The 13,350-nt window shown below is 43.4% G+C and overlaps 1 protein-coding gene across 1 annotated transcript; it reads left to right on the plus strand.

The window, feature by feature from the left end:
* The first annotated feature begins 11,893 nt into the window (after positions 1 to 11,893).
* LOC136462550 (peroxidase 57-like) lies at positions 11,894 to 13,054 on the plus strand. The gene is made up of 2 exons (XM_066461649.1): positions 11,894 to 12,124; positions 12,242 to 13,054. The coding sequence occupies exons 1-2, from the start codon at positions 11,894 to 11,896 to the stop codon at positions 13,052 to 13,054; spliced, it is 1,044 nt and encodes a 347-aa protein (XP_066317746.1).
* Positions 13,055 to 13,350: the final 296 nt, after the last annotated feature.

Here is a 13,350-nt window from a genome sequence, read left to right on the forward strand (position 1 = left end):
CAATCAAAGTGACTTCAAATAAATCCAATAATTGTCAATTTTCTGGCAGATTCTGTACTCTTCAAAGAAAAATGCATATATCCCAAAGTACAAATCCAAATATCACAAAATTTGGTGGAGATATGCTTCACTAAGTTATATAGCATCTGTAAAAATTTAAGATTCATTTGACGTTTAGATTGCTACCAAATTTCAATTCTTCCACACTGTTACATGCTAAAAACTGTTGCACTATATCTGACAAGATCCACTCCAAAACCAAAGCATCTCTTATCCAATTCTCATAAAATTTGTACATAATATTATAACATAAGTCTAGAGCATGTAAACAAATTTTTATGCCAATCCAATAAGTTTTGATCACTCAAACATGGCTAAGATCATAGCTCACTCAGAATTTCAATATAGGACAGATTTCAATCACTTGAGCTATACTTCATCAAATGTGAATCAAACTTGAAACCAACTTGTTTGAATACTTTCACAATACATAAATCCATTCAACCACTCACTAAAAGTAATCTCATGAATTTATCCAACATAAATCAATCCAAACTTGACTACTAATCAATTTATCCATTCAAACATCTTATAGTAAGCAACATTGCATATTTATCATATTCAATCAACTCATATGCACCCAAATTAAATTATCAACAAGAGATATACCTTGGTTAGCTCATGATCATCCAATTAGCGAGCTTCAACTCAAATATTTGCAAGCCATCAAATATATCCAATGAATCACCAACAACTTGAACTATAGCACTTGTTTGTTGATAGCACTTGGACTTCACTCAATTTGTCATGGCATTGGGATAATGATCATCACTTATCAATACTTGGCTTAACTACATAATCAACAAGATGAATACCATTTGAACCAAGCCTCCAATGCCAATGGTACCTACAAACAATCATCCACTTTTTGATGGTACCCAAACAAGTTTGGGTCCTCTCAAGTTAGGAGCAACATACTTGGACAAAGCCTTAGTATGAGTAGCGGGATGTTTTGCAATAGCAACCATAGAGGTACCATTATCATCATTCCTAAGCATAGAATCATCATCAATTGAAATAGGCTTAGGAGTGTTACCTAGGGGACATGAATGTGCCATGTGTCCCCTTTCCCGGCATGAGTAGCACTTTCTCTTTGATTGAGCCTTCTCTTCCTTGCTCATGTTATGCTTCTTATTGCCTTGCTTCTCCTTGTTTGCTTGAGCCTTCTTCTCAAGCTTGTTTGGGCAACCCGAAGCTAGGTGACCCAATATGTCACAACTATAACACCTCATATGAGCAATCTTCTTCATTTTCTCTTCTTTGTTCTTGCTCATTTGCTTTGCATCTTGATTCATCCTTGGACGCATCACTCTTTCTCTTGCTTTTCCACCCCTTCTAGTTTTCTTCTTTATCATTAAATTACCACCATCTTCATGGTTGATCTTGATTTGAGTTTGGGGTGTCTTCTCTTGCTCAACTTGAGGCTTTGGTTGAGGCTCTTCTAGTTGCTTCACCAATTGCTTGGTTGGGCACATTGAGGTAAGATGACCCCAAGTGCGGCATTTGAAGCACTTCACATGCTTGAGCCTCTCTTCTTCTTTTATCTTCTTGAGCTTCTCAATGTTAGGGCAACCATTTGCAAGGTGTCCAGCTTCATGACACCGGTAGCACACGGTATGAGAGAGCTTTCTTTATTGTAGCTTCTTCATCTTTCTTTCTCTCTTTCTTTTGCCCTTTGTTATCTTCTTCTTGAATCCAAGGCCACTCTTGTCACTGAAGTTTCTTTGAGTCTTCATCAAATGCTCAAAGGTGACTTTTGAGTTGTAGCACCTCTCTAGCTTATTGCTCAAATTCTTCACTTCATTTTTGAGCTCATTGTTCTCCTTCAAAAGGTTAGTCTCACAAGACATAGAAGTAGAACAAGCATCTATATGTGAAGAGCATGGCATATCTAATAAATCATCACAAGAGGTGGATACATGCTTCTTGCCTTCATCATAAGGGTTAGCAACAATATGTGATTGATCAATTGACCCATGTGATGACCTCTCATTAGTTTTAGTTTTTCCATTGGAAAGCTCCTTAGTGAGAAAATCAGGGTTTTGTACCAAGTTATCATGAGCAACACTAAGTTCCTCATGAGCCAATTTTAGCTCCTCATGTGAACAAGTAGTAACATAAAGTAGATGCTTTTGTTGTTCACATGTGTACTTTAGAAAAGAGTTTTCATTTTTCAATTTCTTGGTTTTAGCCATCTCTTTTTCTAAAGCTTTGATCATGCAACCATATCTATCTAGAAGCTCCTCATATGAAACGAGATCAATCACATTTGCATTAGATACCTTAGTGTCACCTTGTGACATGAAGCAATGTGATGTAGTTGGAGAGCTTGAAGAAACATCACTCTCATAGCCCGAGCATGACCCATGATTATCACCATCAAGTGTGCATGGAGTAGCATCATCATTGGCATCACTTGTAGCATCATTATCAATCTTGTCAAGTGATCATGTGGTATGATCATCATCATCATCACTTGACCATGAGGTGGAGCAATCTTTCACAATCACCAAATTGTGGTCATGCTCAACACACTCATGCGTCTCCTTCTTGGGCTCATCATCATCATCGGAGACCGTCCCATACTTCTCATTGAGATAACTCCAAATCTCATGGGCGATCTTCATGTCAATGATCTCTCCAAATATGCTATCATCCAAAGATCTATACATAATGTCAATAGCTTGGGTGTCGAGATCTAGGCATTTTTCTTGTGCTTGAGTTAGATTTTTTTTGTCCAACACATGAGAAAAGCCTACATCTACCATCCACCACATTTGAGGGCAAATAAACTTAAAATTATATATCATCCAATTTTTCCACCGTGCAAAGTGTGTGCCATCAAAAATGTGTGCACAATCAACATCTAGCCCATAAGTTGCCATCCTCTCATGTCGGTGAAGATGACAAATAAGAGATCGAGCTCTGATACCAATTGAAAGGTCGAGATAGCAGACTAGAGGGAGGTGAATAGCCCTTTCTAAATTTAATCACGTTGGCTAACCGAAACAAATGTGAAATTAAAACAATCGGTCTAGCCAAGACTACACTCCTCTATCAAAGTTCACAATCACCTTATAAAGATCCTAATTAGGCAACAAATGTGCCGGGCTAGTTAGAGCTCACCTATCCAATTCTAGGAGTAAGATCACACAAACCTATGCTACTAGTATTTTGCACATCGGGGAGCTCCTACACAATTCTAGTAAGCAAAAGCACAAAGCTCCTAAGCTCACTAGCAATGCTCAATAACAAGGCAACCAATGCCAAATTAGAGAGTACAAATACTTAGCTACACAAACTAAGCAATGTGACTAACAAGGTTACACAAACTAAATTAGCCACGCAAGGGAGCTACTTCTATGCTACACAAGCAAGAAGGTAACTAGTGAGCTACACAAGCTAACTAATTACAAGAGCAACTACACAAGCATGATGTATATGATAGTAATTACAAGCTTGTGTAAGGGGATTGCAAACCAATGAGAAGAATAATGTTCACACGGTGATTTTTCTCCCAAGGTTCACGTGCTTACTAACACGCTACGTCCCCGTTGAGACAAGCTCCAAGGTTGCCGCCGGTCCTCTTGCTAGTGGTGACCTACAAGTCACACTCTCCCACATGGAGTGCTTACCACAAGATCTAGCACTTGACCTAGCCAGACCACTTGTCGCCCTTCACGTCTCGCTCTACTAGAGTTGCTCTTCGTGGCTCCCGCGGGGCGAGCACAATGCCCCTCACTAAGCTCTTCTCTGAAGCACCACACAAGCTTCTTGCGGGCTTCGACAGAGACCACCACCAAGCCATCTAGGAGGTGGCAACCTCCAAGAGTAACAAGCACCATCGGCTTGCAAGATGACCATCTAGCGCCACTCGATGCAACCTCACGGTGCAATCGCATGAGAATCGCTCACTCACTCGATCGAATGAACACTATCAAGCTCAAGTGAGTTAGAGGGCTCCCAAGCACTCTCAAGCATGGACACAAAGTCCCCCAAGGTGCTCCTTATGCAGCCATGGCTGAGACACCCTTCTATTTATAACTCCATGGGCTAAAATAGTCGTTACCCCTTCACTGGACTTTCTGCCCATCGATTGGACGCGTAGGTCCACTTGACCAGACGTGTCGATCCCTACGTCCAGTCACTGTCGTGGTTCCACGTGTCACTAGCCATTTTGAACTAACCATTGCCACCAATGGCTATCTCACGAGTGCGCCTTATCGGACGCGCTGCTTAGCTTGACCGGACTCACCACACCTCAGCGTCCGGTCAACAACAGAGAGCTCCCAAAGCCTTTGAAACATGACCAGACATGTCCATTCACATGTGACCGGATGCGCCACCGCCTGAGTCTGGTTGTTTCCAGAGAGCTCCCTAAGCCTCTATTTTGTGACCGGACACGTCAGGTCAGTCACGATCGGACACAGCACCTGAGTCTGATCCTTCATGGCGTACCACACATCACTGCTGCTCCTCATGCCACCACATCAGCATACGTTAGCGCTGACCAGACATGGCCACTGCGTGTTAGGTCACCTCTTCACCCAGCGTTCGGTCACTTGACCGAGACCACGCGCTCTCTGTTGTCACTAGACCGAAAGTGCTGGTCCTCCTAAGGCCAGCGTCTAGTCACTCACAGTGACCTGTTACACCTCCATTTCTTCATCGAGTTGATCCATTTCAACTCCAACTTCTTTCTCCTTTGCAAATATGCCAACACCACCAAGTGTACACCACCATCTGTATGTGTGTTAGCATTTTTACAATCATTTTCAAGGAGTTAGACACTCAACTTGCCACGTCACTCGATCCTAGCGATGATGCAAAGTTAGATCACTCAAGTGGCACTAGATGACCGATATGCAAACAAGTTTGCCCCTCTTGATAGTACAGCCATCTATCCTAAACCTAGCCATAAACTTCTCTACACACATATGACCGGTGAAATGGAATGCCCTAGGTTATACCTTTGCCTTGCGCATTCCATTCCATCTCCTCCATTGTTGATGCAACACATGCACCAACCAATCACCAAATGATATGATCCACTTCATATCATCACGTGACCGTATTGGTGTATCAATCTTGATGTCACTTGCTTTTCACTGTTGCCTTCGTCCATCAGTGCCAAGTCTTGCTCAAGCTTCACCGCCACGTGGTCTATCGCTCCAAAGCCTCCAACTTGCCCTTCATGCTTGCAACCGGTCCATCAAGCCAAGTCTTGTCTTGATCTTCTCCACCTTGATCACATGACTCGATGTCATGTCTCATGTGCAATGAGCTCCTTCATCATCACATGTGTGAGCTTTGCAACATCTCCAAGCCATTTCCACCTCCATGGCATATGTTGCTCACACACATGTACCTGTGGACTAATCACCTGTGTATCTCACATAAACACAATTAGTCCACCTAGGGTTGTCACTTAATTACCAAAACCAAACAAGGACCTTTCAGCGCAGCCTCGATCCATGCCCCACGAGCACGTGTTGGGGTGGAGACGGCTGAGCCCTAGCCTATGGTGGCCTGCTGCGGGCATCTAGTTGGCGTCCGTGGTGACTTGAGCCCCGTGCTCACATGCCTGGGCTCGTGTTGCCACCAGGGTGGAGCTATAGGGCTGTAGAGTGGCCTCTTTTGTGTGGGGTCGCTAGCTCCATTCGTGAATAGATTCTGGGTCAAAACCCTACCCACCAGCTTTGGGCTAGCGACGATGGCACAGTTAGCGTCATCTACCTCCTTGGAGGCATCATTGAAGATTTCATTCATCATGCATGCCATGGTGACATTGTGATAGGCCCTAGGGTGAAAGCCCTACTCATGTGCTTCTTTTCGACGATGGTGGCGTCCACGGATGTCACTCTCCTTCATGAAGGCATCATTGAAGCACTCATGTGGTCATGCCTCTGCGTTATCTTCTGCTCCTCTTGCCAGAGATGCTCCTTTGGTACTTGGGCCTGTGTGTGCTTCAACTCCTCTTCGCAATGGTCTATTCAGTTGCTTGGTGTTGCCACAGTCATTGGTTTTTTGTAGTAGATTCTTTGCTGCTACCGCTCTTCTGATGGATACTTTGTCATCATTGCTGCTCAGGTGGATGCTTTGTTGCTGATGTCGCCTTGGTCTCCCCTCTTTGGCAGATGCTTTGCTGCCATGAGCGTGATGGCCCCTCATCTTGTGGATGCTTGTTGCAATGCTGCTTGGGAGGATATTTCTGTCATAGTCTTGTCTTCTCTTGGTGGATGCTTTGCCACCGTGGCTTCACCTCCTATGTTGGCAACCAAGCATTGATTTTTCTTTCCTTTACAGGTCTAGTCAATTAGGGTAGTGGTGGATGGGCCTCTCCTTACCGCTGTTCTTTCTATTCTGATGTCGCTTAGGTTTCTAACCACTTTCTCTATGATTCTATAACCATCACTATGGGCTCTCCCATAGCTACATTATGTAAGTCATTCTTTCGGCACTCTTTCTTCTTAATGAAATACGCGTGAAGTCGTGTTCTCAAAAAAATGGAATATGAAGGGAGACCAAGGAGGGAGATAATGGAGACGATCAGGAGTCTACGAGGTGAATCGGAATAAATGAAAACTACCTCAAAAAATCAAAGGTCGTGGGGTCTTGTCGTCTTGACTTTGCCTATACCTGCAGAATTAATATACCTATAGAATTAAGACGTTTTTCTACAGAACATGTTAAGAAGCGTGGCTACGCAAGATCGGGTACTTGGCATATACACGTTTTAGAAAGCGTTACAAAGGGAACGTATCTAGAGGAGGGTCTTTCTTGTAGTGTACAAACATACATCATTTTTACCAACTAGTCTTTTTTAAAGATCTAGTTGCTCGGCTTGATTACTAATAAGAAGAAGGTAGCATACAATAGTTGGTTACATGCGTGAGCAGCGCTCCCTACAGCAGCTTAGGTTGTAGAGGTTCTGGTTTACAAAGGCTAATTACTCACTACCCAGTCGAACGACCAATAGTGGTCTGAGAGCTGCCCCTTCTGCCAAGTACCAGTAGTGGCTAATATCCTTAATCTCCATGAACATAGCCTTTGTTGACCTTCTACCGCAAGATGATAGCCAACCTAAAGTTCCACCACTGCTTCAATCTGGCGTACTTCCATCTTCCCTAGTACGCACATCATAAGGGAGAAAAGACCCTAACTCCACCAATTGAGGACTGGTCGGTGCTGGCACTGAACTAACAACCATTGATCAAACTAACACAACTTTTTGGGCTGCAGCAACTCACTTGACCTCCATCTTCACAGCATCAGACTCCTCAACTATCGCCCGCTAGGGCCTTATGTTACAATTGAAGTCTATAGACACATTATAATATAACCACCTCACAAACATTCTTTTAGCGCCCGAGAGGGATTTTAGAGGTGCAAGAGCATGCCGAAGGGGGTGGAGAGAGCCAACCAGGGTGCATAAGGGTTTGAAGCTCAATGAACCCAACCCTCTGGCAACTAGCCATAGGCTCAACGCATAACAACAACCAACCCGGATACTGAATAGCATTATATTGCTACCAAGTCACCCTGTCTTCAGCGTGGCTCTATCTTCACAAACATTCTTCTAGTACCTCTCACGCATCATCTTGGCTACAAAATGGAAGGTGTATGTTGAGACATTTCTCCCACAGAGAACACATAGTTGAGACTATACCCAAATGGTTGGCACACATGCAAGCATGGATAGATCTAGGGGTATCCTTAGGTATTCCTAGGAATAGCCAACTTTTTTGAAGCACTCTTAAGTATATATGTATGTAAACTTATATATAATAAACGTACAATGAAGTATTCTCTAGTATTTTCGTTAATTTTAGCCCACAACGGCAAAAAAAGTTCTATCGACCTGGCTCCCAACCTCCCCACCTCACAAGTCGAGCCACTAGGCGCATGAGGCCTCTCCACCCCTTGCTCCTTGGTCGCACCCATGGTGCTCTCATGCCCTGCCCCTATCCACCCAACCATATGACTCCATGACTCTCCGACCATGCGAGTTAGTAAGTCACGAGTGCGAGGCTATTCCTCAATCTCCATTCCAAAATCTCTAACCCTAATCAACCGGTGGTGCGAGCGTCTGGTGTGCGAAGTGAGCGCGGCCTCTCTGTGCCTAGGCTATGCCTGCATGATAGATGGTGGCTCAATGGCCAGGAGGCTAGAGGCAACGGCTGAGCAGCGGCCCACCAGGCACAGAAGCAAGCAAAGCAAGGTGAGTTTTTTTAACGTGGGAATACGCAAAGTTGAAATCCTAGCTCCGCACTGCATATAAGGGACCTAAGCTTGCTCCTCTATCCGTGGAGGCATCCGAACATATGTTTTATGACCGGAAGCATTGGTGGTAAAAGGGATCAACGGTTGAGAATAAATGAATTGATAGTTAGGTGGATCCAACGTCCAGAAAGAATACTAACATGTCAGTATAATAATCGACAGTGATATGAAAATGGCATTGTTAGGTTGTGGCTTGACCCGCCAGCAGGAACATATCACTGCCGGGTTGTAGTATGAGCCAGCAGTGATATCATAGCTATCATTGTCGGTTCGTAGCACGAACCGATAGTGAAATATCACTGTCAGGTGGTGGTTTGAGGTGGCATGATATGTGTAATCATTGTTGGGTGATTAGTTTCCTACCAAGTTTCTGGCTCCTAGGCTTATGACTCGATAGTGATAACTAATCACTGTCGGCTCCAGAACAATAGGAAGTGATGCTCCGACAGTGATTGCATGTTCTGGCATAGTGACTCCTGGATGCTTACAGGAATCTCATATGGTCCTTTGCATCACTCTTCCATCAGTTCTTCCCAAGGAGATATATGATCATCACATTACCACAGTTCACTACATCAAAAGGGATAAATCAAACCTCCACGACATTTAGCGAAGAGGACTCAAGAAAAAACTTTAATCAAAATTATCTCTTCTGTTTTGAAGATTTCTCTTCCATTGACACAATAAATTCCTTCCTGCAAATACATTGTATGTACTATACATTTTAAACTTTTTGTTCCTCTCAACCTACATGTAATTTGCATTGCTAACATAATATTGGGTAATACTTCAAATTTAATTTCATTCATCCTAAAATTTTCTAAATATTGGTTTCCTCAAATTTCTAAAGCAAATACTACCACAAAATAGACCATCACTGCTGAATCTCAACCCATCATCACCACCAGAAAACGATCTGGCAGTGGGCAAGTGATAGTGATGTCGTTTTTCTATCTGCCGCAACCCGACCATCATCATTGCCAGAAAGCGAACCAGTAGGGGGCAAGTGGCAATGATGTTTTTCAGGATTCGAACTCGAGACCTCAAGCCCCTCAAGCGCACATACCAGCTGAGCTACACGATACATGTGACTATATAGCTAACACTATTCTTTCAACTACATATTTTCGAATCTTGTATTGTACATTTGACACTCATAACAATCTCAAATGAAAAGATTGTTAATTGCAAAGTTATAGATCTTGTCGAGTACTATAACTTTGATGTTGACTTTGTCTCAATTCGACATTGTTAATAATGTCAAATTTAATCCAAAACTTATATTGAATATTTGGACTTGTAAACCATCTCAAATTAAACAGTTATCAACTAGTTTTAGATCTCTTTAAAGTCTCAATTTTAATATAAAGTTTGTCATAATCCGATCTCATATGAAAAACTTACGATTTTTTTTACAAAACAACTATAACTGTCGGTTGAAGCCACGAACCGGCACTATCCCTGTTGGTTCATGGCTTAAACTGGCTGTGATAATACCATGTCTATCACTGCCAGTTGAAGCCACAAACCGGTAGTGACAGTCGTCGGTTGAAGCCACGAACCGATAGCGATACTCTATCACTGCCGGTTCCAAAACAACCGGCAGTGATAGTTTAGTGATTGTCGGTTCTGTAGCAGTGAAAGCGCTAGGTATTTAGTATATTTGACAATTAAGAACTTACCTATATATATCCTAAATCATGAAATCTTTCAAAGTCAATTCGGTTAAAACCCCAAAACTGTCTTTAATTTTATCATACTGTTGCTTTCAGCACAGCTAGTGACGTTCTATTTCATCTTGAAAAAGAAAGAGAAGCATCCAGACTTCATTTCGGTAAGACAAGACTTCAGCCAGCAATTTACATGTACAATTTATAATCATGAGTAAATATTTTTTATTATGAAAATAATATTATATTATTTTTAATCACAAATGCATACTATGCATTGATAGGTCATAACGGCACGAAGTATGTTTTCTAATTTTAATCAGAGGGAGTACTTTTAGTCTAGTTCATCAAAAGGGCATGGAGAAACTGTTTAGGTATTTTTCAAGTGGGTTTCACAGTTGTATTGATGCATTATATAGGTATAACTTGTGCTTAATTTTCCAGCTTCAATCGCTCAAATTGTTATTGGGTTGACCAATCAAAATATGCAAACGGTTTGGCAGTGCCTGTGACGACCTCTCGGGATTGTGAGAAAGCACTGTCCCTAAAAAATTGATTATTTAATTTTGCCCTAAATCAAATTATTTAAAGTTTTTAGGGATATTTACATAGTATACCTATTTGAATTATTTAAATTATATTACCAAATAATTTTGATTAGATTAATTTACATATATAGTATACCTATTTGGTGTTATAAGTGTTGATGTTCTCCTCTATAAATTTAAATAAACTTTAGAAAAGTTTGACATAGAATAAAACTGAAATATCAACTTTTTTAGGACAGATCGAGGAATTATTTTCCTGCTGCTAATAGGCAGATAAGTAAGAAAATTGTATTGACAAAATAAAACCGCAAATGCATGCAGTATGCATTCTGCTTTTGCGTGCGAATTATTACTCCCTGCTAATGTGAAGCAAACAAATCAAAGTGCAACCTTAGTGTGTGTTTAGTTCGTGAATTTTAGGAATTTGGCTACTGTAGTACTTTCGTTTTTATTTGGCAATTAGTGTTCAATCATGGACTAATTAGGCTCAAAACGTTCGTCTCGCAATTTCCAACCAAACTGTGCAATTAGTTTTTTTTTTCATCTACATTTAATGCTCCATGCACGTATCGTAAGATTCGATGTGATGGCTACTGTAACACTGTTTGGGAAACTTTTTGGGAACTAAACAAGCACTTAATGTAAAATAATGCCACGAACTTCCTCCGTTTCCAAATTGTTAATCGTTTTATATTAGTATTGTAATTTGGAAATTGTATATTACGTATGCAAAAACGTTAACTTGATTGACAAGCAGATTAAAAGATGAAGGAAACCGTTTAGCATGAAATGGAAAAGAAGAAATTCGTAACGAGAAGTGGATAAAAATGTAGAGAAATGTTGCTCTGAAATCTTGAGTGCTGTGCTAGCTGTGTTACTAACAACGATGTAGTTGGTGAGTGTAGTAGTGCAAATCCACTAATAACATGGAACCAATCTAGCTGGTCAATTCATATTGTTCAATCAACATATATATCGAGAGCTAGCCTAAATTAGAACCCTGGATTCTTGCCTGCTAGTCAATTCAACAAACAAAACAAGACCGTCATATCATACTTCCTTTCTCTCGGTCACAGCTAGCATATATAGCTCATTATTTTGTCAATTGGAAAAAGAAGAGAAACGGTGAGCGTATACAGATCTCCATGACGGATGATGACCAGTAAACAACAACTGACCTCCATTACGTACTCCGGATTAATCTCCCGATCACCTATAAATGGGCCTGGGCATTCGCCATTTGCATCTCACCGCCCTGATCTCAGTGAGCATCTAAGAGAGGCCGAAAGCAGTAGCTACGTACCTTGTGCCAGTAGTGGCAAAGAGACAATAATGGCCTCTCCAGCAGCGCGCATCAGTGTTGCGGCGCTAATGGCGATGCTGGCGGTGCTGGCGCTCGCCGCTGGTTGCAGCGCACAGCTGCAGTACGGGTTCTACCAAGGCAAGTGCAACGGCAGCGACGTGGAGGCGGTGGTGCAGGGCATCGTGAAGGCCCGCTTCGCGCGCGAGAACCCCATCGTCGCCTACCTCCTCCGCATGCAGTTCCACGAGTGCGCCGTCAATGTACGTATATAATTTAGCTGATCAGACCATGCACGTGCGTCGGTGCGTGTTCACAAGGAGTACGTGTACTTACGGTGGTTAACGTATGCCCCCAACTGCAACTGGCTACCATTGCAGGGGTGCGATGGTGGTCTGCTGATCGACGGCCCCGGCACGGAGAAGACGGCGGCACCCAACCTGAGCGTCAAAGGCTACGATCTCATCACAGCCATCAAAACGGCGCTGGAGGAGATGTGCCCCGGCGTGGTGTCCTGCTCCGACATCCAGATCCTCGCCACCAGGGACGCGGTCGCGCTGGCCGGGGGACCGCCGTACGCGGTGCGCACGGGGCGCAGGGACCGCCGGCAGTCTCGAGCCTCCGACGTCAGGCTCCCGGCGCCGGACTACACGGCGGCGCAGGCGGTCGCCTACTACGCCAGGCTGGGGATGAACGCGCTCGAAACGGTGGCGCTGCTGGGCGCGCACACCGTGGGCGCCACGCGCTGCAGCGCCATCAAGAACAGCAGGCTGTACGGGTACGGCGGCAAACCCGGCGCGACCGACCCAGGCATGGACCCGGCCACCGCGTCCGTGTACAAGAAGTGGGTGTGTCCCAACGTGTCCTCGTCGGACGGCAACGCCGTGTTCGTGGACGATCAGTGGAGCGCGCTCAAGGTGGACAACCACTACTACAAGAACCTGCAGCAAATTCGCGGCGTGCTCTCCGTCGATCAGAACCTCTACAGCGACGGCTCTACGCGCTGGATCGTCGACCAGCTCGCCAGCAACGCTGCTCTCTTCCAGTCGCAGTTCGCCAAGGTTCTGGTCAAGCTCAGCGAGGTCAACGTGCTCACCGGCGTGCAGGGAGAAATTCGAAAGGTCTGCAGCAGGTTCAACAGACCTGACCGCCACATCATCTGTCGGCTCTCCTTCTCTACTCCTATTTATTAATTCGTTTCATTAATTTCCTCTTGCTTTGATGATCCGAAATGCTTTGCTGCTGCTGCTTGGTGTTTCTTCCTCCTTTTGGTTTGATCAACTTTGTCTGATTTTTCAGTTCATTCCTTTCTTTTAATTCCACCATTTTTTTTTTTTTTGTAATAACTTACGCACAAGATGGATGACTGTACCATTTGTATGGCCAAGCTCTTTTGAGTAGTAATGAACAAACTGTTTGTTTTCTTCATTTTCTTTCTTGTATACTCTGTACATGATAGCCCATGGTGTTGGACAGGCACTGAATAAAC

This window comes from Miscanthus floridulus, chromosome 1 (assembly GCF_019320115.1).
Source record: "Miscanthus floridulus cultivar M001 chromosome 1, ASM1932011v1, whole genome shotgun sequence".
Lineage (NCBI taxonomy): Eukaryota > Viridiplantae > Streptophyta > Magnoliopsida > Poales > Poaceae > Miscanthus > Miscanthus floridulus.

Bases quoted from the DNA above. Each gene is read 5' to 3' on its own strand.
- LOC136462550 (XM_066461649.1), top strand. From the start codon at position 11,894: ATGGCCTCTCCAGCAGCGCGCATCAGTGTTGCGGCGCTAATGGCGATG. The intron at 12,125-12,241 runs GTACGTATATAA...CTACCATTGCAG, and splicing joins TCCACGAGTGCGCCGTCAAT to GGGTGCGATGGTGGTCTGCT.